The sequence below is a fragment of the Lampris incognitus genome, chromosome 17 (assembly GCF_029633865.1).
Source record: "Lampris incognitus isolate fLamInc1 chromosome 17, fLamInc1.hap2, whole genome shotgun sequence".
NCBI lineage: Eukaryota > Metazoa > Chordata > Actinopteri > Lampriformes > Lampridae > Lampris > Lampris incognitus.
This window is the reverse complement of record NC_079227.1, coordinates 26,996,692-27,014,674: the sequence shown is the minus strand read 5'-3', so window position 1 is coordinate 27,014,674 and position 17,983 is coordinate 26,996,692. Positions and strand designations below refer to the sequence as shown.

Genomic DNA, 17,983 nt, shown 5'->3' with positions numbered 1-17,983 from the left:
ACATGTCTTCACTGATGGACCCCAGGTTCCGAACAACCTACATTGACCCAGGCAAGGTGGAACAAGTCAAAAAAAGGGCTGTCACTGAGCTGATGTCTCTGCCTGTGCCTGCTGAAAAAAGTACACCACAGCAGCCTGGTCTAGCTGTGCAGGTGTGTCAAGAAGCACAGCCTCCACCGAATAAGAAAATGACTTTAGCTTCCTTCTTCAAGAAGAATGTGCCACTGCCATCCCCCCACCAGTCAGAAGCAGGGAAAATAGAGACTGAGCTGGCAACCTACCTGTTGACCCCTGAGGCAGATCCAGACACTGATCCACTTCAGTGGTGGAAGCACCACGAACCAAACTTCCCAAGGCTCAGTAATCTGGCCAAGAAATACATTTATATCCCTGCTACAAGTGCCCCATCAGAGAGGGTTTTTAGTGTGGGGGGTGGCATTGTTACATGCAACAGGGCATGCCTCAAGCCAGAGGTAGTAGACAGGCTTGTATTCCTTGCCAAAAATTTGAAGAAAAAAAACTAAAGACAGCATTGCAAGCACCTCACGTCCTGTACATTTACTAAAATGTGATGTTGACTATGCAATGCATGCAGATGTTTGATTTTGTATACATATTCAAGGATTCAAAATAGGGACAAAATAATTTTTGTATACAAGAGGCACCTTTGTTTAAATGCAAAACATGTGAACTTAAATGAAAGTTTTGTTTGCACTGTATCAATCCCAATGGGGAAAATTATCTATTTTTGTAATGGCATGTAATCTGACATGTTAAATTTATGTTTTCACAAAGTGTTTTAACAGAAACTTTTTTTTTCAAGAGGAAGCACTTTTATGTTTTTTTTTTTTTACATTGGTTTGAAGGTGCACCGTATCACTGTCAGAGAAGTGAACATTTTCTTAGGTATGTTTTCAAAACTGGGAGATTAGGTCCCTGTAAATTGGGACATTGTTTGAAGCCAGTAGAAAGGTGCTGAAATGTTACATTTTTGCTGTTGTTTACAATGGCAGGGCCTGCCATCTTGTTTACGCGCTTGTTTCAAGACTTGTGTTTTGTTGCACTTTAACCCTAAGGGGAAATTTTGTTCAAATCCCAAAAGGGAAAATCAAAACAAAATAAAAGCAAAACTTGTTTTGAATAATTTCTTTGTTGTTTGTTGTGTGTTTTTAAGAAGGGAAAAAAATCGATGAAAATCGTAAATCGAGTTTGGTGTGAAAAAATCGGAGATTTTATTTTTAGGCCATATCGCCCAGCCCTGGTTTGTTATCATGGACATGACGAGAGGCCTTTCTCGAATACAACATGAATCTCTGTGGGCTTGGGCTCAAGGAAAGGGAGGTGGGATGTTTGCAGGCATTTCTGCATAGTGTAACCCGACCTCAGTAATCTCAACATCTGTTATTGCTTACTTTGTAAAATAAGTGGACTTGGACAACGCCAATCAACAGTGCAATATTGGGGGCGTCCAGGTAGCGTAGCGGTCTATTCCATTGCCTACCAACACGGGGATCGTTGGTTTGAATCCCCTTGTTACCTCCAACTTGGTCGGGCATCCCTACAGACACAATTGGCCGTGTCTGCGGGTGGGAATCCGGATGTGGGTATGTGCCCTGGTCGCTGCACTAGCGACTCCTCTGGTCGGTCTGGGTGCCTGTTTGGGGATAACTGGGGGGAATAGCGTGATCCTCCCCACGCGCTACGTCCCCCTGGTGAAACTCCTCACCGTCAGGTGAAAAGAAGCGGCTGGCGACTCCACATGTATCAGAGGAGGCATGTGGTAGTCTGCAGCCCTCCCCGGATCGGCAGAGGGGGTGGAGTAGAGACCAGGACGGCTTGGAAGAGTCGGGTAATTGGCCGGATGCAATTAGGGAGAAAGGGGGGGGGGGGTCCACAAAAAAAGTGCAATATTGATTTCGCACATCCACATTGGACATTTTCCTCTAATTGACAAGCAAGGTATGCACTCATCCCCTGTTAAACCACTGAACAGTGATGATAGACTTGCCCCGTCTTACCTGTCCGATCTCCTTAAACCGTTCATTCCATCTCGCGCTCTTCGCTCTCAAAATACAGGGCTCCTGTGTGTACCCAAAGTTAAAAAGAAGTCAGCTGGTGGCAGGGCCTTTTCCTGTCGGGCCCCATTCTTATGGGATAACCTGCCTGCTGCCGTCAGACAATCAGAGTCTGTCGACTCCTTTAAATCCAAACTTAAAACTCGTCTTTTTCCTGAACCTACAATTAGCTGCCTTTAAATGGAGTACTTCATGACCTGTACTGGATGGCGGGTCAGTTTTTGTCTCAATGAATTTACCAAATACTGTTCTGCAGATGAGATTATAGCATATCGATTATTGATTAATGCAAACTGTTCTCTTTTCTCTCTCTCTGTATGATGTCTTCTCCTTTCTCTTCTTTCTGTGTGTGAATTGTCATGTGAGTCTCCCCTGTGTGTGTGTGCATGTGTAGTCTGTCCTCCTGTCAGGTCTACATGGTGATGGTGGTCGCGTGGCTCGGGTCCTGGGCTGTTCCGGTGGCATCTGGGCACTGCTTGGCATCGTCTTTATCATATTCTTCATATATCTTATAATTCCATTATAATTCTGTTATCCTCTTTCACTGTTGTATTCTGTAAATTGTGTAAACACAACATCCATTGCATGTTGCCCGTCTTGAGAGAGATATTCTTCCTCTGTTGCTCTCCCTGAGGTTTCTTCCTATTTTTCCTCCCTGTAAAAGGTTGATTTTTTTTTTAGGGAGTTGTCCTTTATCCGATGCGAGGGTCTAAGGACAGGATGTTGTGTTGCTGTAAAGCCCCCTGAGGCAAATTCGTAATTTGTGATATTGGGCTGTACAAATAAAATTGACTTGACTTGACACAGTGCATGTACACAGCGAAGGTACATCACGATTACGGAGCTCATTTTAATTTCAAACGGGGTGGCCAAGTGGTAAGTTTATATATATATATACTATACACACACACACACACACACACACACACACACATATATATATATATATATATATATATATACACACATATATATATATGTATATATGTGTGTGTGTATATATACATACACACATATATATACATACACACATACACACACACACATATATATATGTATATATATATATGTGTGTGTGTACATACATACATACATACATACATACATACATACATACATACATACATACATACATACATACATACATACATACATACATACATACATACATACATCTGGTCATGGGGATCCTGGAGCCTATCCCAGCAGTCACTGGGTAGTAGGCGGGGAGACACCCTGGGCAGGCCGCCAGGCCATCACAGGGCTGACACACACACTATGTTATGTTACTTGTATGTTACTTGAATGTGAGGCAGAGCCCTGTGACGGCCTGTCCAGGGTGTCTCCCCGCCTGCTACCCAGTGACTGCTGGTATAGGCTTCAGCATCCCCATGACCCTGACAGCAGGATAAGCAGTTCGGATAATGGATGGATGGATATATATATATATATATATATATATATATATATATATATATATATATATATATATATATATATATATATATATATATATATATATATATATACAACTTTGTTAAAAGAAACTCAACGGTAGGGATAGTGCTCAACGAATAAGGAGCAAAATAATCCAGTTAGTCAAGTAAATTCTGATTTTAAATAAATATGAAATAAAGCTGATGATTGTTTATAGCATGAACCAGGCTTGTACTGTCTCATAGAGAATTTACTTACTTACTAACTGGATTATATATATAAAATCCAGTTAGTCAAGTAAATTATATATATATACGTATAATTATATATTTTTTTCCTGTATCTGTGTTGATATTCCGCTCCTCATTAGTTGAGCACTTATAACAACACCATTGACAGTTTTGGAAAAAAACGCTATATCTCGGATTGGGAGTCCAATCCAACCATCACTTGGGTACAGCCTGTGGTGGATCCTATCATCTTCACTCGTGTGTTGCCATGGTAGTAGATCCTCCCAGGCCAAGCAGTGTGGACCAGCGTCGCGACCTGATCACCACTTTAATAAAGGCTTTAGCGAATGGCTCCGAGAGTTTTTCGAGGACCGTGCTTTACCACCCCCCCCCAACGATATATATATATATATATATATATATATATATATATATATACACACACACACACATGTCATCTGCTCTGGTTAGATATGTTACTGGCACTAACAATCTGCTAAATAGGCTTTGTAAATACATTATTTTTGTCCTAGCACACTGTGTACGGAGCTAGGTGGTGTATGCATGTATGCTACAAAGTTTGGACAATCCTTTAAATCAGATCTATTTGAACGTCAGTTCACCACAGTTTGTGACTAAACTTACCTGGCACCAAGTTTAAGACTACTCATCCTCATTGTAAAGGATACTGTTATTTGACTTGAGTCTGCTCAGATATGTGTTTCACAATAGTATGTGTGCACGTGTGTGTGTTTGTTAAATGGATATAGTGCATAGAATCAATGTTTATATCTATTAAGATGAGAGGTTTTGATAAAAACTGGTTAATCACCGATACTGTCCTTTTAAGAGAAATATTGCCCTATTTCATGTTTGTTTGGTGAATTAAAACAGGGTTGTAAGCATGTGCTGACTCGCAAAGTGGTATAAAAATATTTATTTTTCATGCATTCACACATACATGTAAATCTTAGGTCATATATATAGGTATATACATTAAGAAATAACTGTATTTTAGGTTTTGAGCCAAACAGTAACCCTGGCACATTAACGTATGTAATAAATAAACTGACATACAAAACGGACTACAAACATAACGGCTGCTTCACCCTCTCTAACAAATACACCAATTCATTGAATAAGGATTGTGACAAAATGCTGAGGTTAGACTTTAGAGGAAATCCTCTTTTGATTAAGATGGGTTTTAGACAATTTAGGGCAACGCTTCAAAAAAAAATCCCTTTGCATAATAACCCTTTTAAAAGTGCATGACAGATACAAAATCAAAATTCACATGTTAAAAACATTGCATTTATATAGTGAGATCATGTTATAGTGAGAGTTTCCCTTTTTGCAGTTCACCAAAACAATGGTTGTCTACATTTCCAACAAGGCTGTAAAATATGTCTTTTTTTTCTTACATCCAACACGGACAAAGCCATCAATGTCCCTTAAAGACCACGAAAAAACGGCGCCCATCGAATCCTTCGCTACGCCTGTCTCTGAGCACAGCAGTGTGCAGCGGTTTCCATCGTAGGCCCCTCAGAAAGCAAACAAAGTGCACCCTCTTAAAGTTGAGGCATCTGTTTGGTATCAGCAGAAGTATTCGTTTGGCGCCCCTTCAGTCCTGGCCGTGGCCTCTGAGTCCACACTGGACCTGGCGGAGAGCAGCCTGTTGGATTCGTCGGGGTTCAGCCTGGTCAGATACTCCCCCTCCATCCCTTTGGCTTTGGCACCAGGGGAGAGGGTCTCAAACGTGACATAGGAGTCTTGTATCTCTTTGGACTGCCTCCCCAGCAGCTTTTGGCAGCGCTTCTTCAGAGCCCCGCAGCACACGATCAGTGTCAGGGGGACAGCGATCACACATGCCACAGTTATCACCACCACATTAATGAGCTTCTGGGTGCCGCTGGCGCTGGCTGCCTCGTCAGTTGAGAAGATTACACACTGCTCCTTTTTTGGGATCAGGCCTTTAACGCAGACACAGGCAATGTACTTTGTCTTTGGCACAAGCCCGTCAATGGTGATCCGGTTCTTCCCTGCGGCGACATTGATCCGTCGCATGTCCCTCTCGCCAAATATAGCATACAGGACGCTAAATTCTGTGGTGTTGGTGGCCGTTGGGGCCCGCCAGTTGAGGGACACAGTGTGGTCAGTGTCACCGATCACCTTTACTGAACGCACTGTTCTTTTCTCCGGGGCTTGTTGTAAGGATGAGGCATTAGCTGCCAGGTTACTCAGAGCATCCTTCAACTCCTTCGGCCTCGGTGGGTTGGATGCGCCATTTGGTTGCGCTACAACATCAGCAGAGATGCTGTAGCTTTCAATTTCATACTTCCCAGTGGCGCCTTTGCCATTGAGCGGTTCAATGATCGGCTGGGCAGCCGTGGTGCTTGGTGGAGGTACATATCTGGCGATCAGTTTCTCCTGGTATGCCGCCTTTCCAAAACCACTGGTTTTTTTCCCTCTTGTTCTCTTGGAGCTGCCGCCTGTTTCCTCTGACCTAAAGGAATCTGTGATTACCAAGGAGATGATGGCATCCGCAGTCCCCACAAAGTTGGTGGCTTTGCAAACGTATTTTCCAGAATCACGGTAGGAGACAGCCGGCACACTAAGGATGGACCAAATGATTCCCTCCTTCGAAATCTCTTCCTGAACTGTAAAAATAAAGGTGCAGATGTCCACAGGGTTAGAGGGATTGGAGCAAAAGAGAAAAGTCAAACTTTAATCCTATTGTCACGTTGACCTACACAATGGCAAAAACGGACACGCTATTCTGAGCCCAGGGAAACAGACACGCCTGAAAATTAGTTTAGCAGAACTCACCGGTGCCGTTCATTTTCTTGCCATCAGCACGAGTCCATGATAGTTCAGGGATAGGGACTCCAATGGTCCCACAACGCAGGAGAACATTATTGCCCAGAGAGCTTCGAACGCGCGCCACTGCAGTATGGACACGGGGCCCCTGGCATCGCTGCAGCTCCACCTCAGTGAAGAGCACCCCCGACAAGCTCTCCGGGTCGGCGCACTTCAACCTGGTGTCAATGAGAGCCACAGAGGAGGAGGGCGACTTCTGGAACTGGACCAGCTCATACAGCCGGCAGTCACACAGCCATGGGTTATCATGGAGCCCTGCAAGAGGAACGCAAACATGACAGCTGTCACCCCAGCCACATCCCCCTTTCATTTGAACTGCCGTTTTTACATTCAACCTTAATGTCTGTCCTCACATGCGCTCCTCTGAGTAAAATCAGCACTCTATCATTTGATAAGCAGCATTGTCAGGAGTGGATCAAAAATACAGATTTAGTGTGACCCCCTTGACACATTGGGCACAATCACTATAATTGGACTAATCCCTTACTTCTTTTGAACTGCCGAAGGCGAAGAGACATAATTATACAATACTGCTGACCGTGTAAGAAGGCTTACAATGTATAGTTTCCTGCGCGCTTACCCAGAATTAGTTTGGAGGAATCAGTGTCTTGGGATGGCTTCACGCTCAGCCACATTGTAAGGGCCTCAGCAGGAACAGTTGACAGGCTGTTGCTAGATAAGTCCAGATATGTAATATTCTTGATGTACATGGTTGCCTCAGCGGGGATAGACGAGATCTTGTTGTTGTGTAAATCGAGAAGCCTCAGGCTGGCCATATCGGTCAGAGATTCCCAAGGAAAAGAGGTAAGGGCGTTACCATCCAGCCTCAGCTCATCCAAGTTGTACAGGCCCCGGAAACCGTCAGTGCTCAGATAATTCAAGGAATTAAAAGACATCCATAAAAACTCCAAGCTGTTGAGGTAGTGGAAGTTCTCGCTTGGAATCCTTGTGATGGCTGTCTTTTCAATACGCAGTTTGGAGGTGTCAGTGGGGAAATTTGGAGGGATCGCAGTAATCTCTGGGTCATTGCAAAGCACACTCCTAGAAGGGAAAACGAGACACATTTGAAAATGTCATTCACGCTGAAAGGGAAACAAAAAACGTCCAGCTACACTGAATTATGCATAGTTCTGAAGCATATCATGCAAAGGTTTTGAAGACCTGGGTTTAATAATGAGCGGGAAATTTTTTTTTCTTTAGCATTTTTGTGAATCATTTGCATGTAAGAAAAACGCAGTATACTTCCTTAACAAGCAAAGGAGATTAAAGAGCAACTCTGTGTTAATCCTTTCCTATATACAGAGTGACCGACGATAGTCGCCCCGAAATCTAATCTGAAACCTAATTTAACATCGCATTGAAATGTAAACTACTTCAAATGCACCTCGTTTAACATGGATATGTGCAACAATAGGCTGTTTGCCCCCCTCTTACCTGGCTTTCGATCCATCGCTTAGTTTGTGAAAAAAGCAACTGCACTGGGCTGGACATGCGTCGCACAGCAGCGGAAGGCAAAAGAAAGCCAAACAGAAACTAACAGTGAAAGGTGGAGACATGTTTCTCCTGCAGCAGCCTACTACTGAACGCTATCGAAACTGTCCTGCAAGCATGAGGAAATACGCCTGCCTGCTGATCGGCTCAGCGGACCACCAGACGCAGTCCTGCGCGCTCAGAGCTCCATACTGCCGCAGCAGCTCTGAGTCCTCAGATAAAAAAGGATGGGGCAGGGATTAGTGTTGGGGACTTGGGGTTATTTTCATTCACACGATTATTGCTTCCTGGACGCTGATAGGCTACATGGGCTCACTTTCATTTATAAGGGAAACACTCCCCAAATAGTTAATTTGATGGCTGGACGCGGACACAACACCCAGCACACCCGTGTGACGTGATGGACAATATGTGTAGGTTTCCATTTAACGGGGCTATGGTGTATTGTGCGTGTAGGCCAGAATCGCCTGGTTCTGTGGCAAAACCTGGAAATCTAACCTCGCAAACCGTGGAATAATTGATTGGTCTTGTTGTCCCCATTAAATCCACAGTTGGCCGCAAAGGGGACTGTAAATGCTGTAGGCTAATACATTTTAGCAGCTAGCTACCGTTACATCGCCTTTTGTTACGGTTGGTTTCATTGAATCTCTTCTTGCTGCAACTGGCGAACGAATGAACGCGCTCCCATCCACTTTCATCCTCCACTTCAGGCGTTTACGCACAAACATTTCAATACACATCAATAGCCGCTTGGTGGCAGCAGAGAGAAGCCAGTGTCAATATAAAAACACATACTGTAATCTTGCTGCTACTTATCATTCAAGAGCAATAAGTGCTGTGTGTGTGTTCTCCTAACCAGTTAACCGCACTGACATGCCAGGGAAAAATTAACCTTTCTCGACTCCTCCTCGGCATCTCTGATTTGCAACTAGGCCAAGAGCTTAGCTCCCGACTTGGAAAACCCTGAAATAACTCTAAAGGGACGCCTTTAGAAAACGCTGCCTTTAAACACAGGCTCATAATTCCGTCTCCGTTACAATGTGCATTGGCATTGTTAGCATGTTTATCCGTAACAAGCCCAGGGTGACAAATCAAAACAAATGTTATCCAGCAATCTGTAGTGCCTCCTTCAACAAGTAATTCTCTTTTTCTCTATTCCTCTATTCTCTCTCTTTTGCTTTCGCCTTCTCTCTCTTGCATGTGTGCGTGTGTGTGCATGCGTGTGCACGCATGAATGTGTTTGACACTACACACCAATGGGAGTGTAAGAGTAGAGATGATTAAATTGCCTGTCACATTCTCTGCTGAGACTAGGCTTATTCACAGGTGCACAGTTTTAAAGACATGATTGTGTGGAGGGGATTTGAAACCCTCTAATCCACTCATCTCTGTGTCTATCATTAATACATCTTTGCTCTAGTTCTCTAAAGATGACTTCCCCCAGCACCTAGACAAGGCCCCACAGACAATCTACAACCTCCACACCCACCCGGTATCTGATGGGGAGGGGGGGAAAAAGCTTTGAAAGTTGGTTCTGTAGCGTTTATGCTCTGTGGTGACCGATGCAACTGGAACAAAGCACACTTTGTTTCATTGCAAAACCTGCAGATTAAAATGAAGCAATTATCAAAATGCTAATGTGCTGCCACCACGGTGGTGCAACCACGGTGGCGCAACCACTTACCTTTTGGTGAATATGTTTTATGCATGTTCATGTGACAACCGTAGGCTATTTTCCCTCATGTCCATTTGAAATTAATGCATATTTTAAGATATTTTATTAATGATGGTGGATTAAGGCCTCTATGAATCATGCAATGAATATTAATTCATCGCTGTAAGGCGTAGAACAGTAAAATAAAGCACCAAACACATTTTCTTTCAACAACATGACTCATGCCATGCATTATTTCAAGGAACACAATACAACTTTAAAATATGTAGGTGTGAAAATCAAAATACTTGAGTAGTGTAATCCAATATTAGCCAAACAATAGCAGTCTTACAGTTGCTGCTTTTTCAGCTGCCAAAGAAACTGATCAAAAGTTATTTAAACCAGTATGAATCTTAAATAAAAGTTTCCTTCACGACAGTTTTTTTTTTTAAATTTGTATGGCAGGGCTTGCTTGTTTGCATTTAGATCTAGGAATATGACGTCAGTGTTTTCATGAACTGGGTGGTGTATATATAACAGGGGTCAAACAGAATGAATGTGTCTTTCAGTGTTTTGTTACGAATTAGTATTTAGCCGTTATTGGGGCAACGCATTACAGGCAAAGTTCAAAGAAGCTCAAACCCACGTCTATTTCAACATGCTCGGCTGCTACAGTAGATTAGCAGATTGCTTTATTAGAGTTTTGCGTTGTGCAAGCAGCGCCCTGCTTAACATGGCTGCAACACATTTACCCTACCCTGTCTGCCTCTGTCTGCCACATGCGTCTTGTATGTTTATAGTTGAGGACAGTGTAGAGACATTTTGCTATGTATATCAGTTAAAACTATTCTATCACAGCTTGTCCCCACCTGCTCCACCTGCAGCATGTAAATACCAAGTATCACACAGAGGCACAAACCCCACTCCTCCGTCCTCTTTGTAAATGGTTTCATGAAAGGGAAGGAGATGTATAAGGGACCTAGGAGAGCCATCTACGCTAAGACAATATGGACAGCTTGTGAATGGGTTATTATAAGTCCATTGGGACACATCATTACTTCATAGTTAATGAGTTTGTGGTAATCTGTGTACAGATTAGTGGTGCAATCAGTCTGCCCAAATGTTGCATTTTAAAAGGGTCAGGCTAGTGCAAAGGTCTGCTGTCCTGATTTTATTTATTCATTTGTTTGTTTGTTTGTTTATTCAAGGATTTTGTTATTGTAGTCATAGATAGATAAATAGATAGATGTGGCTGGATGGACAGATGGATAGATGGATGGACAGATGGATGATAGATAGATAGATTTATTGACTGACAGATTGATATCATAAATTAATAGTCATTTGTTGACATTTCACTCTGATTTTATTCGTTCGTATATTTATTTATTCATTCAAGGTTTTTGTTATTGTAGTCATAGATAGATAGATAGATAGATAGATAGATAGATAGATAGATAGATAGATAGATAGATAGATAGATAGATAGATAGATAGATAGATAGATAGATAGATAGATAGATAGATAGATAGATAGATAGATAGATAGATAGATAGATAGATAGCTGGATGGATGGATAGATGGATAGATGGATAGATGGATGATAGCTAGATTTATTAACTGACAGATTGATATCATAAATTGATAGTCGTTTGTTGACATTTCACTCTGGTTTTATTCATTCGATTATTTATTTAATTATTCATTCAAGGTTTTTGTTATTGTAGTCATAGATAGATAGATAGATAGATAGATAGATAGATAGATAGATAGATAGATAGATAGATAGATAGATAGATAGATAGATAGATAGATAGATAGATAGATAGATAGATAGATAGATTGATTGATTGATTGATTGATTGATTGATTGATTGATTGATTGATTGATATCATAAGTCAGTGTTCATTTGCTGACATTTTACTCTGATAAAGCCTTGCCATTGATAATGTTTTGATTTAGTTTAGCTTTGTTAAAAAGACTGTTCAAGGCAACGGTCCAATTTTTGCCCACCGATGGCTGAAATGATTAAACGGGGTGGTTATATTTTGGCAATCAGAAACTGTAATAGATTTTGCTTGTATAGTTTCGCCTCATACATTGCATCTTTATATATCTTTTTTAAGAAAATAGCATCCATGTTTTAGTAGCCTAATAACTTCTATCCCTCGTGGTGTTGCCATCTTTTACCAAAACAAAACTTCCGTGTTTCAGATGGCTTTCTGTGAGACAGAAATACTCAGCGTCCATATATGATCAATGATCAGTTGACAGATTACAGGAGAACGTCTGTTTCTCTGGTTTCCACGGATGTGCCGCCCACACGGCGCGCTGCTCACGCGTCGATTTGCGCTCTGCTCGCTGCGCAAATCAATGACCTGCGCAGCAGCGGCGCAACGTTTCCCTCATGAGTTAGTGCAAAGTTTGGGGGAAAGCGTTAAGTAAGTGTTGCGCGTATTAGGGCATTCTTGGGGGGATTGGGTGGGGGGGTTTATCAAGATTAGTGTCTTTATTCTTTTCCACGTGAAAGAGCCTTTATAAGGGACCCACCGACTGAAGTCTCTGGGACCAAGAGAAAGAATCTTGCTTTGAGCAGTGTTACATTTTTGTGCATTTGACAATGGCAGCGTACACTTTACCAGAGGGATTCACTGAATTTGATATGTTTACATTCGGCACAGCTCTTCTCGTTGGGGGTAAGTGAGCATACAGACAGTTGGTTACCGACGTCTGTACGGGAGAAATAGGGGTAATTGTTTGTGAGCTGATGGCGTTTGGACCCCTCGTGTGACAAAGTAAAGGGTATAATTAATTTTTTAGTCAACATTTAATGAATGATCGAGTCTCGCCCTTAACTTTCAGTATAGACGGTTTGGTGTTTGTAGTTACACACAGCCTATACGACAGACTAATAACAAACGATTGACGCCCATTTCGCGAGAGATTTGGAGTCCAACCGACTTCGGGAACGTCGGCTTCTAATTGGTTAAAGTAGGGTTAGGGCGGGGTTAGTGTTAGCCAATCGGAGTTTTCCTCACACGGACGTTCGCTCGAAAATTGGTTGGAAAAACACTACATGCGCCCAGTTCAAGAGTTTGGTTAATCCCACTACCCCACACAGTTTAAAATCTTAAACACAATCGCACACAGTTTAAAATCTTAAACACAATGTAGTTTTCTCTTTTTTAGGCATATTGTGAGATCTGTATGTCAGTAGGATAACAGCAGAAATCCATAACTGAGCATTAGATTTTAAGATAGCTACATGTTGGATTCAAACATGAAAATGGCCCAGTCCGACATTAGTTCAATTACATCTGTTATTTGTATTTTTAAGATTCATCTGATTTTGGGATTATGATGCTAATAAACATGGGTGCATCACTGGGGTGTCTACTAATGAGGTTATCCTAATGTTGACCGTGATACTTGGTTCAGAGATGGTTTCAGAAATCCATTCATATCATTTTTGATTACCATGATGATTGGTAACAATATACCTCCCTATTATTTCCAAAAAAAATAACATTTGTTTGCATTCACATGGACTGTCTTTTAGGCTTGCTTGGATTCTTCCTCAACGCCATCACAATATTGGCATTCCTCAGAGTGAAGGAGTTGCGGACTCCAAGTAACTTCTTTGTGTTCAATCTTGCTCTGGCTGACATCAGTCTGAATATAAATGGCCTTACAGCAGCCTATGCCAGCTACCTCAGGTATCAAATGGACATTTTAGTCTGTTTCCCTTCAAGAAAATCGTGGAAGAAAACATTCTGTATTGACAACAATAAAAAGGCTTATTATTGAAACTGATTTGTACAACAGGCAGAGAAATATAATGGAATAAAACGTACAATAGGGACTTTTATTCTCCATTTCTGTTTTAACCATATGCATTGTATTGTAGTTAATTTACACTGATAAAACTTATGTGTGATGCAAGTCATAGTTAAGTTGTGTAACCACAACTTTAGGTACATAATGCATCTCATCTTACTACACTAGTTCTGTGCGCTCAATAATCCCGTTTATGTAATGTTGGACATACTGAGACACTTCTCTGGAAATTGGCTTTATACTGTATAGAATATAAGATGCACTTTTCTTTATCTTTTCCAGATATTGGCCATTTGGTGAAGATGGATGTGCCTACCATGGTTTTCAGGGAATGATATCTGTCCTAGCCTCCATCAGTTTCATGGCTGCCCTTGCCTGGGACAGGTACCACCAGTATTGTACCAGTGAGTACAGTGTTGAACTCCAATGCCTGCTTAACCTCTTGCCCAGAAGACTCATAATATGGTGCAAAATACATTAAAATGTGCCCCTTTTTGGCTATAATAACTAACAAATGCTTATTTGAAAATGCATTTCAATACATATACCTGTCCAAAACACATTGCTTATTTGTATGATAAGAAAACCTATTCTTTGATGTAATGGAGGTGGAGTTTTCATGGACATACTAAATTCTACCCAAGTCATTATGCAAAGTTAAAAAAACAAGTGGGTATGACTGACCAGGACCAAGAAGTTGAGTAAAGCGTTGACCATGTTACTGGCTATGTGACAAAGAGACACTCGCTGGATATCTATACAGGCCATGGTCAAGCCCTACACCCCCGCCTGACCACTTCGCTCTGCTGCCTCGGGGCACCTTGTTGCCCCGTCGCTCAGAGACCCCTGCTGCCGATCGACCCAGTCACGGCTCTTTTCTGTTCTGGCCCCACAGTGGTGGAATGAACTCCCCACTGATGTCAGGACAGCAGAGTCGCTGCCCATCTTTCGGCACAGGTTGAAAACTCACCTCTTCAAGAACTACAACCCTGTTACTTGTTCTTAGCACTTATTGTATTCGCTCATTTGAAAAAAAAATCTCTTTCTTGCGCTTTTACTTTAGCACTGGTTTTGCTCTTAGATGCTTGTTTAGATGCACTTATGACCTCTGATGACTAGTAGTTCTCCTGATTTCCTACGTTAAATGCACTTATTGTAAGTTGCTTTGGATAAAAGCGTCAGCTAAATGACTGTAATGTAATGTAACTGGCATGTCACGGTATAAACTCAAGATTCAAGAAACTTTACTGCCACACAACCAGGTTAGTGGTATTTGTTAACAGTACAGCATGGTGGCTCAATGTTTATATGCCCAACTTTCCAACATTAATATATACGATACTTATAGGGCACACACAACAATAGCATGGTCATTAAGGGGTATGGGTCATGAGGCATTTGACACATGGCACGTTGGCATTGTGTGCTGTTTCTTGGGAAAACTTAAATAAAGCAAGCAAAGAGGGGGGAGACTGCCATATAGTTCTTGTCACTCATCATCATTTATGGTTTTATTTTGCAGGGCAGAAGCTCTTTTGGAGCACAACTATTACTATGAGTAGTATCATCTGGATTCTCTCCATCTTTTGGGCTGCCGTTCCTCTCACTGGCTGGGGGGTTTATGACTTTGAACCCATGAGGACTTGCTGCACTCTGGACTACACCAGGGGAGACAGGTATTGTAAAACATTTTAAAATATTTTCAACTGTTTCAACTACTACCTTTTTAAAAAAATCTTTTTATGACGCTGTGCAGACTTCCTGACTCACAAAGCATGTTGCATATTAGTGAAAATGGCTCCATAAACATCAAGCATTTCACACTCAAAATGAAAGCTGTTAAAATATTGGGGGAAAGTTGTGTCCACGTGAATATAAATCCATTTTGCAATTGCTATATTCAGTAAAAGATTGAAATGGGATTTTGTTTTTTGTTTTGTCAATACAATGCAGTCCCAAAAACAGCCAGCAATTACACAGTGTAAGCATACCCAACTGTTTAGCTCAATGACTGTTAGCCAAGAATAACAAAACTAGCCATAGCATTTTGACACTTGTTTACAGTACCTCTTTTCAACAGGGACTACATAACGTACATGCTAACACTGGTGCTGCTCTACCTGCTGTTCCCTTCCATCACAATGCTGTCATCCTATGATTCAATCTACAAACACTTCAAGAAGATCCATCACCACAAGGTTAATGTATTTCCTATTCCGATGTATTTTAGTGCCTTTGCCTTTTTACAAGTCCCATACAGATCGCCGTAGTCATTGCATAAACCAGAGGTGGTCCATCACTGTTGAGTAATGAGAATACAATGAGCAAGATAATCTGCAAACAAAGGAGACCTTCATGCCTTGTGCTTGGGGATAAAACAAGCTTGTCTATAGTCTGTGGTACCAATTTGCCATAGTATGTGCTGTATGTATGGATATTCTAATTCCATCATGTAGCATGTGTAATACGCATTGTAATGCTTGTACCGTGAACTTTGTTCCAGTTTAACACCAGTTTGCCTTTGAGAGTAATGCTGATGTGCTGGGGCCCCTACGTGCTCATGTGCATCTACGCCTGCTTTGACAATGTGAAAGTCATATCTCCAAAGCTGAGAATGGTAAGAGCTCATTCTTTTTTAAAGTCGGTGCATTTTCACATGAATTACAAAGCGTACACTGAGCCACTCTGAGACTGCCTTTCTTCTGAAGAGGGAAGGCAGGCAGTGGTCTTACAGTACACTCAGTTTTTACACACTGATTGATTGCAGGCATAAATACGGGAAAGCTTGTGTGTGTGCTCCTCCTAGGTACTTCCAGTTTTGGCAAAGACAAACCCCCTTTTTAACGCACTCCTCTACTCTTTTGGGAACGAGTTCTACCGAGGAGGGGTGTGGCATTTCCTTACCGGAGCAAAGATCGTTGATCCGGTGGTTAAGAAGACCAAATAAATGGAAATCAATTTTCTGTCCAAATCTGAAATTGTTGTGCACTCTCATTGCAATAGCTCTCATCCCATGCTGGGAGAATTCTTGTGGCGTTATGTTGTTGGGTGATTCTCATTCAGCCATGTACATTTCTCTGAGGACTGAGACTGCTGGGCTTTAGTGAGTGGCTTTGGACAAATGTTAACTTTTCCAAGTTTTAGACAGCAGACAAAACTCAGGACGATCACTAACCAAGTCGGGAGTCACATAAGCTGCCTGCTGCTGGGTATGTGTTAACCTATATATGTGGTGCATTGCAGGTCATTTAACCATTACCAGTTTTTAACTAGCTTACACCAGAGTAATCTGTTTTAGTAAGAAATATGACATGCAAGAACAATAAGCATTGCCTTTTTGTGTTGACCACTTTGAATAAATACATTGTACTGCCATTCTTTGGTTTCCTTGACTATTTTCAGATGCTTTGGTTTTTAATAACCACAACATGGCAAGGCTCAGGCGCTTTATGAGAACACAGCGGGAGAAGCGTTTTGGTGCACTATGTGGGATTTGTAACACAAAACATAAGCAGGCTCGGCAATCAGTCCCTTACATAAACCTCTCCAGGTCAGTGTAGTTAAAGTCCGTAGCCAACAGATAAATAGTTCAACAGTTACAAATGGTTCTTCATGGTCAATTATCACACAGAACAACCAGTCATCAACTCTGCAGGCCTCCCATCTTGCCTTGCAAAAACAAAGAAAAAAACACACATGCAAATGTTCACAGAGAAATGTATTACACAGATGTTCCCTGCATTTCAGATGAGCTATACTTCAACCTCAGGAATCAGCAACACTTTGTCATTTCACTTCATGCGCTTGCGTACAGGAAATGAAGCAAAATGCCGTTCCTCCCCACCACACAGCAGTACAATGCAAAGACAAAAACACATCCAAAAACTACAAGAACACACATACCCGAACTAACACATATATCCAAACTAACCCGTAAACCTGCACCCAAACCAATGTCTTTACCATGAACTTCCTGCCCCACTTCTTTCTACTTTTGATAAGCGCGGTTATCCGGAATAGCCTTTTCATTTCTGCTTGGAAGAGTTTAAGATGATGTAACTTCTATGTATAGGTAAGATGTAATGTCTATCTATAGGTAAGAGGCATTCACTGTGCTAAGATGTTACGCAAGCCATAGCCATGCTTGCAGCTCACCTCAGTCTAAGTGATGAATTGAATGCCATTGAACAGCTGATTGATTTGCCTGTTGCACAAGCTGTAATAGACAGAGTGGATAAACCCCTGCAATCAGCATAAATACAGGGATACCCTACCATTACAATGCCTTGCACTGTATATGTTACAGTCTATTGTACCGTTTCACAGTAGACGACACATATGGTATTTTGTCACCCTTTAATGGAAGTCACACCCCCGTAA

General features: G+C 41.7%; 2 protein-coding genes across 2 annotated transcripts; one reads left to right on the top strand and one right to left on the bottom strand.

Annotated features, from left to right (window-relative positions):
* Window positions 1-5,335: 5,335 nt before the first annotated feature.
* On the bottom strand, window positions 5,336-8,175 carry lrit1b (leucine-rich repeat, immunoglobulin-like and transmembrane domains 1b). Its single transcript, XM_056297698.1, has 4 exons — window positions 8,054-8,175; window positions 7,200-7,660; window positions 6,569-6,874; window positions 5,336-6,399 (listed from the first exon to the last, which is right to left on the bottom strand). Exons 1-4 carry the CDS (start codon window positions 8,173-8,175, stop codon window positions 5,336-5,338), a joined length of 1,953 nt encoding a protein of 650 aa, XP_056153673.1.
* A 4,211-nt stretch (window positions 8,176-12,386) lies between these two features.
* On the top strand, window positions 12,387-16,550 carry rgrb (retinal G protein coupled receptor b). The gene is made up of 7 exons (XM_056297670.1): window positions 12,387-12,462; window positions 13,326-13,482; window positions 13,886-14,007; window positions 15,126-15,279; window positions 15,684-15,801; window positions 16,107-16,220; window positions 16,410-16,550. Exons 1-7 carry the CDS (start codon window positions 12,387-12,389, stop codon window positions 16,548-16,550), a joined length of 882 nt encoding a protein of 293 aa, XP_056153645.1.
* Window positions 16,551-17,983: the final 1,433 nt, after the last annotated feature.

What these genes read in the sequence shown, in the direction of transcription:
- lrit1b (XM_056297698.1), bottom strand. Translation starts at nt 8,175, where the DNA reads ATGTCTCCACCTTTCACTGTTAGTTTCTGTTTGGCTTTCTTTTGCCTT. An exon ending in AGCGATGGATCGAAAGCCAG is followed by an intron (nt 7,661 to 8,053) that starts GTAAGAGGGGGG and finishes TTTCCCTTCTAG; the next exon opens with GAGTGTGCTTTGCAATGACC. An exon ending in CAAGAAAATGAACGGCACCG is followed by an intron (nt 6,400 to 6,568) that starts GTGAGTTCTGCT and finishes TTATTTTTACAG; the next exon opens with TTCAGGAAGAGATTTCGAAG.
- rgrb (XM_056297670.1), top strand. Translation starts at nt 12,387, where the DNA reads ATGGCAGCGTACACTTTACCAGAGGGATTCACTGAATTTGATATGTTT. An exon ending in CACAGCTCTTCTCGTTGGGG is followed by an intron (nt 12,463 to 13,325) that starts GTAAGTGAGCAT and finishes ACTGTCTTTTAG; the next exon opens with GCTTGCTTGGATTCTTCCTC. An exon ending in GCCTATGCCAGCTACCTCAG is followed by an intron (nt 13,483 to 13,885) that starts GTATCAAATGGA and finishes TATCTTTTCCAG; the next exon opens with ATATTGGCCATTTGGTGAAG.